Raw genomic sequence first — 7,182 nt, 5'->3', positions numbered from 1 at the left:
TGCAGGGTCGATAAAAATGAGAGGTGAGACTGAGAGGGAGGGCTTCATGGCATGGACGATGGAAGCCGGTGGTTGTTTGTGGAGAAAAGGCATCGGCGATGACATTGGAAAATTGGCATGAAATGAGGAAACGCGCGCCCTGCTGGGCTCTCAGCCGATAATTATTTGAGTAGTCGTGAAGGAGCGACCAGCTAATGCTGTGAGTCGGAGCGCCTGTCGACTCGATGACACGGCAAAAGCGAGATCGCGGGCTCACGAGACTGCGGGTTCGCTTTGGGACGGCAGACCGTATTGTGTGGCCCGTGTCATAATGGCAGGGCCGGGGATTGGCCACGGCGAATGGAGCCCCCGGACTCGGGGATTCTCCGTTGACGAATGCACAACTGCCCGCCAGCCCATCAAACCAGTGCTGCCCTGCCCTGCCATGCATCCGCGACGCCGTGACTGCCGTACTCGACATGGGCAAGTGCGTATAGTGAAGATGGATCGTATGTATACCTACGTAGTAGTGTTGGTTAGAAAAGAAAGCACTGGGCGATTGCCGATGCTGAGTCGCAGAAGGAACTGCTAGCATGCTAGAGTTGTCTGCTGAATCCTGTCGGTCCGGGCTGATAAACACCGACGACATGGATCTGATAGTCGCATTGATTGACGTGACGTAAGCAGGCACTACGCTCAATCGAGATCGGACGGTTTCGAAGGCGTCGAAGGTGGTTCAAGGTTGCTGCTCAGCCCTCGACATAGAACCCTATTTTTCGAGGTTTGTTTGACAACTTCACCTGAATCCGGTTCTTCCAGATCATGTCGACCAGCTGCATGCGATTGACGAGCTGGTCCTGGCTGGGACGTTGGAGGTGTTGCCGTGGAAAATACACCGAGGAACAACCAGACTTTTGGTTTCCTGATACAAAACGATCGACCGTTGAATTTTCTAGGGAATCACTTTAACGATTGGCTGAAAAGCCGCTCAAAGTTCAGGGTCTTGTTCGTGGACACATGGCTTGGGCCACGGATTGCTTCAGGCTCAAAGACGGCCGGGTAATCCCTACGGTGCCGAATAAGGGACCTCCTTCAGCACTCCACGACGAGGCGTGTACGGTAGCCGACCAGGGATGAGTCTGGTTTCTTCTTCGCAGAGAAAGTTGGCAGTTGCCACCGCAATCGAGCAACAACTTACAAGTCACGACTCGCGATGTTGGCATTGTTTGTGGGTCAGCCGTGATGAGTATGTAGTGTTTGTTGGTCTTTAGGAGGTTATTCACTGTTGTCGGAGGTAAGCTGTCACAGTGGGCGCAGGAATGGTGAAGATTCCATACCCAGGGCCCAGGCTGCGTCCATTTTTTCTGCCGCTGTCTTACCTACTCAGTATGAAGGGTATTCCTGAGGTGAGGCCAATGACGACTCTGGTGAAGGTACGTATCTGTACTTACTAGGTACACCCCCTGTGCTCACAAAGAAGGCACTCCCCAAGACAGGTGGCCCCACCTTCCTCTTCGATTGACTCTCGATCCCGAGAGCCCTGCCTCGACTTGGAGATCAGACCAAAGAGCTGTCGAGCTGGTGTGGGGCCGCATCCGCCAACTGCGCGTGGGGAACTGGCTAGACCCCTCGAAACGTTTCGCAACTTTCTTGTCTGCTCTTCCTTTCCTGCAGAGCTCTTGCCGTGAGGTGGTCCCCTTGGCCCTTGCCTTGCACTTTGAACTTGCCAGCAGTCTCTGGAATAAGCCATCCCGGGTCGAGGGTGTGCAATGGAACCAAGCTTCTCTCCTTGCCTCTGACCCAACATAGATTGGCCCAAGATTGTCCGATTTTGTTCTTCGCCGGAGGGGGCGTGGGCTACCAGTTCCCATCTCATCGTCGGCAGACCTGGGCGGTCATCTTTCTCTTTCCCAAGTTTTTCGCCTCACTCCCGTCGCTATCTCGACTTTTCGACGACACAAGACCTTTACATTCTGCATTGGCCTCTCCCATTTCGCCAAAAAAAGATTCATAGCAGCGATACCCGACTTCGCGTTCGTCAGCACCCACCTGGCAAACCGGCATCATCACGTCCACTGACCCGACGACGACGGCGACGGTTACCACGATCCACCCGCCGGAAACCCGCCCAGCTCAACTTCAACACTCACGCAAAAAGACGACTCTTATCTGGCTTCATCATTTCTAGCATCTTCTCGAACCGAACCCGTAGCTTGGTCTCCCGTCGGTCGGCAGTCTTGGGTTGTCCTTCACCAGGCGAGTCGAGAGCAAACTGCTGAGGCCCTCAATCACTGAATCCGCGCTCGACACGGAAGCGATTTCCCTCGCACCGAACCCCACCGCGATACCCACTCGACGCCTCGCAACTCTTGACAGCCTTTCCTCGCAGTGGTCCAGAATTCCTTGTTCAAATCCTCCGACACCTGAGTGAGCGCACTCCAAGAGCGCGGCCTCTGAGGCCTTCTCGATATCCATCCCGCACGATTCCCATCGCATCGACTTGCGACTGCTTCCTGCGCTTACTGCCTGCGCTCATCGTTTCCCGCTCAGCTTCTCGGAATTCCAATATTCCCACCGCAGCGTGCTCTAGCGTATAACGGTATCTGAGGCGCATTTTCCTACCAATATTGTAGGTGCACACTCGCGCAGCTGCATCTGACAAAGATTGTCGTCATACCTCACCACTCCAATTCGATCGATCGATCGACTATCAGCCAATCACAGCTCACGTCCTTTCCGACATATACAGCCTTCTACCTCAACCATACCTAGACGCCTCAACTTGGTTGACTTCTCAAACACTAACAACTCGTCAACCCACCAGCAGCAACTGCTCTCACGGCGAAGATTCATTCCGATTTTTAACCTGGTCGACTTCGTGACCGACACAACGGCTACGACCACGAATAGTCCACCAACCTCATGTCGCAACGACTGTGCTTCTCACGGTCGTAACACCAACCATATACCAGAGCCAGTCTTGTGTCAACGACGACTGTATGACGCCAAAATGCCCGACATTAAAAAATCCCAAGGGACCCAACCGCCGACGTCGCCGAAAGGCCACCCACTGCCACGGCGTGCGTCGCCCGAGCACTCCGTAACTCTACGACACCACCGTCTTGCCCGCCAGGCCAGCGAGAGGGCAGCGTCATCCCGCGCCGCTGCAGCCGCCAGTTCTGGATCTTCATCACCAAGGCGGCAGTCATCCGGAGAAAGTCACAACACCGGACACAGTGATCCAAAGAACTGGTTTGACGCAAATAATGAGAACCCGACTGCCGACTACTCCAACGGGATGGATGGTAAGTTTGGTAAGCTGCCTACGGTATGAGTGTTGTCTAACAGCTCTTGGTTCAGTTGACCCTCCGTTTTTCCAGAAGGAGAGCGATTCCTCCAACGATGATGTGGCGAAAGCGACGAGCTACCCTCAGCATCTGCTGAAGCCACCAATAACCGGACTCAAGCCCAGCGCTACCCACAGCAGCAGTGCAGACGACTATCGAAGTGTCATCGACGACCTGACGGTTGAGATCAAGAAACTGAAGGATGAGCTGAAGCGGTATAAGCATAAGGGCCCAGAGATGATGAAGAGGGATAAATTATTCGAAATCAAGATTCACGGCCTGCCAAAGCGCAAGAAGCGAGAACTGGAAAGCACACTCCGCGATTTTGCTTCTGGATTGGAAAGTAGCACCCCGAGTGCAGAAGCTTCATCGGCGCGCAAGAAGTCAAGGCACACTACGCGTCTCGACTCTGGGTCAGGATCCTTATCGAAGCATGCATCCTCTTCGTCTGGGTCTCATTCGAGACCAGTCGACTCTGCCTACGCGTCCATGTCTACGGGCGCCAACTCATCCGGCACATCTCTAGCACGACCATCCGCCAGTTCGCGAGCGAGATCCTCGGAACAGAAGGTGCAGAGCTACCTCAAAGACATTCCGGAGGGTTTGTACCCACGTCACATGGTTATGACGGACAAGGATAAGAAAAAGCTCATTGTACGACGATTGGAGCAAATTTTCACGGGAAGGATTACTGGTCGGAGTCTGGCACGCAACCAACCCAAATCCGCTGCGAACATCGCCCCTATGGCGCCCATCATGGTGGAGCCCGCAACCGGAAATACGACTACTTCTCACCCACCACCAAATATCTCGACGGTAGTGAACGAGCCTTCACGCGAGGCACGGATCTTCGAAGGTAAGAAGGGACAGTCGAAAGACACCAATTCAGCAACCAACTCGAATGACCAACCAGAGCCCGGGGTTATCCCAGCTGCTACGGCCGAGGTTAGCACGTCCCCTCCGAATGCTCTACCACCGGAGCAACGCCCCACTCGGCCGCGAGATCTTGATCCGGACCGGCTGCAGAACCCGACGGAAAACATGGATTATATCCGCCACTTGGGCCTCGCACCACCTCACTTGACGAACCTGGCCACGTACGAGGATGTATCTCCCGACGCCGACGGTTGGGTATACCTGAACCTATTGTGTAACATGGCACAGTTGCACATGCTGAATGTTGCACCCGACTACATCCGCAGTGCCGTTTCTGAGCGAAGCACCAAGTTTCAACTCTCTCCGGACGGTCGCAAGATCCGATGGCGAGGTGGAACCGAAGGCACCAAGTTCAGCAGCGACAGTTCTGGAGACACATCTCAAGTCAGCCGATCAGATGAGTCCGAAGGTGCTCAAAACGACGGGTCGAGAAAGAAACGGAAAATATTACAGACGGCAAAGAGCGGTCAATATTCCATGTCATCGGGGAAGCACACTTCAGATCAGTCGAAGCTCGACCAACCAATATCCTCGGCCGACGGGTTTCATTACAAGCCTTTGTTTGTACACCAGTCATCTTCTGCGGAACAAACCTCCCTCGATGACACCGGCTCATCGTTTGGTGCTGCGGAAGACAACAGCAACGGCGAGTCACGATGGGACAATGGCGAATCTTCGTCGTCGCGAAGAAAGAGAAAGCGGTTGGATGGCGCCATCATCTACTACAGCGGCGCTCCTTTCTGTACGGATTTGTCTGGCGATCCCGGTGACGCATCCCCGTCATCGTACATGACTTCAACTGGACAAGAACAGCAGTTATCTTCGAGCACCGGATTCCTTCGCCCAGACGCGCCGCATCGCACCGCATCAGGCTCCGCCCTCCCATACCGACCCCTGAGCGACGGCAGAAAGGTACCGAGTGTTGCTGTCGCAACCGAGACTGATTCCGACGACATGGATGTGGACATCAACGCCGACTTCCCGTGGTCGAACGCGCCTCAGGTTGTGCCCGACAGCACCCTCGATGCATGTGGCCTCGGCGGCGTTACCCCCTACGACCATTTTATGGTCGTCGCTACCACTAAGCGACCTAAGAATGATTTGGCGGCGCCTACCACGACACTGAAGATGGAGGATGTCCCAGAGTTGACGAAGAGGATAGTGTCGCCTTTGAGTTCGTCTCGAGGTGGGGTGTCTCGGCCCCAATCCGAGAGGAAAACCTCGAGTATCAACATCCAGTACACGTCCAGGGCTGTCAGGAGACTCGACCCTGCACCGCTACCTCCGCCGGGTATGTACTTCGATTTTGAAAGCGACTCAGACGACACCGAAGATTCCGATATGGAGTCGGACTTGGACGTTGAATCCAGATTGCCTCTGGGTAATCGAGTGAACCCCAACCTTCTCGAAAACACCTATCCCGACGACGAGGAGATTACCAGCGGTGATGAGGAGGGCGAAGAGCCCGATGACGGTGATGAGCCAGGCGACGCCGTCGCAGACGCGAGCAGTGAGGAGGCGAGAATTGCCGTCCCACCAAGGGATCTGCGCCGCGCCAGCAGCAGCAGCGCAGTCGCAGCTGCTGGCACGGTCCGCAGTCGAAGCAAGAGCTTGAGCGTCGAGGTGCCCGTTGCGGCAGGCAGCTCTGTCGCCACAGCTGGCGCCGAGAGCGGCTACAGCAGTGGTCGCGAGGAGAGTGGCTAAGAGGAGAGACTGTTGACTGGAGGACGTTCAACTATGGCTCGGTACTATGTGACGGAGCATTGGCGAGGTGTCCAAGTTGGCGAAGTCGTTTCAAATTCCCCCAAGAAGGACAACAGAAGCATCCTTGTTTTTCGAAGTACGAGCATACCGTGGAAATTGGGTTCAATGAGGCCATTCACAACAGGGAAGATGACACCAAAAAGTTCTTGGATGATGGGCCATAGATAATGAGGCGTTTTGGATAGCGATTACTTTTCTTGAACAATGATACCCATTTCCGCATCTTCAATCTCGGTTGGCATACGAACAATTGTGATGATGGTAAGTGTTCCCGCGGTTGGGTCCATGCTGGGTTGACAACACGTGTGGGACGTGATGGTGAACGTTGTGAGGTCTGGTCGCTTCGTTCAGGGGTTGTTGAAAAGTGTAGTTGTAAATATGATTATGTTGAGGGAGACGGTAGGAGGAGTGGTAATGAAGTCAGCTATGTATATGAATACGGCTTCTGAGGTGGAGACTTGAGGGGTTCGGCGTGAGTATGAGGCTGACTCGAGTCTGCAAAGCAGATATAAAGAGCCCTGGATCTCAGTTGAGGAAATGCCTTTCTTTTAGCAATTGTGTAACGCCTAGTCATATCTGCGGCCTGTCACGAGAGGATAACCACCTGTGTGCGATGATGATGACGCTGATTATGGGGGCATGTCTCACGGAGCTTGAGGTTGAGAGATGTTTCGTTGGGAGGTGGAACGTCATGTGTGCTCGATAGTGCCCTGTGTTTCTGTCTAGGGTTTATTCGCGAAGTCTGAGTTGGGGAAGTAAGTCGACGTTTTGGTCGGCCCGGTCTCGACGTAGACTGAGAAGAACATCACGGTCGTTCGACGTCCTCAGTCCAGCAGCCGCCGCCGATGATGAGCGAAGCAAGTCACAAGCGACCGCTTTCACGACGGCGTACCAAGAAGTCCAGTCCTGGGCCAGGCGTCGGAGTTGGGTGGGTGCCGGCCTACATATACTGCCCACCTGCTCAGCCAGGACGGCGGTGATTTCAAGCTTGGGGGGGGGATTGAGCTGGTTAGGCATCTCGTGTGTGCAATCGACCATTTTCGCCGAAGCATTGGAGGGGCCTCGCGGGAAGAGGAAAAGAAGGGAGGGGGGGGGGGGGGGGGGGGGGGTATATAAGCACAGGGTCAGTGTAAAGAACGGGTACGAAGAGAATTAG

General features: G+C 54.5%; 1 protein-coding gene across 1 annotated transcript; it reads left to right on the top strand.

The window, feature by feature from the left end:
- Positions 1-2,989: 2,989 nt before the first annotated feature.
- Positions 2,990-5,966, top strand: CkaCkLH20_09665 (frequency clock protein; the record flags this gene model as incomplete). Its single annotated transcript, XM_038892380.1, has 2 exons — positions 2,990-3,284; positions 3,340-5,966. The coding sequence occupies 2 exons, from the start codon at positions 2,990-2,992 to the stop codon at positions 5,964-5,966; spliced, it is 2,922 nt and encodes a 973-aa protein (XP_038742263.1).
- Positions 5,967-7,182: the final 1,216 nt, after the last annotated feature.

Source organism: Colletotrichum karsti (genome assembly GCF_011947395.1).
Source record: "Colletotrichum karsti strain CkLH20 chromosome Unknown Scaffold35, whole genome shotgun sequence".
Lineage (NCBI taxonomy): Eukaryota > Fungi > Ascomycota > Sordariomycetes > Glomerellales > Glomerellaceae > Colletotrichum > Colletotrichum karsti.
This window is presented reverse-complemented; position numbering and strand designations above follow the sequence as displayed.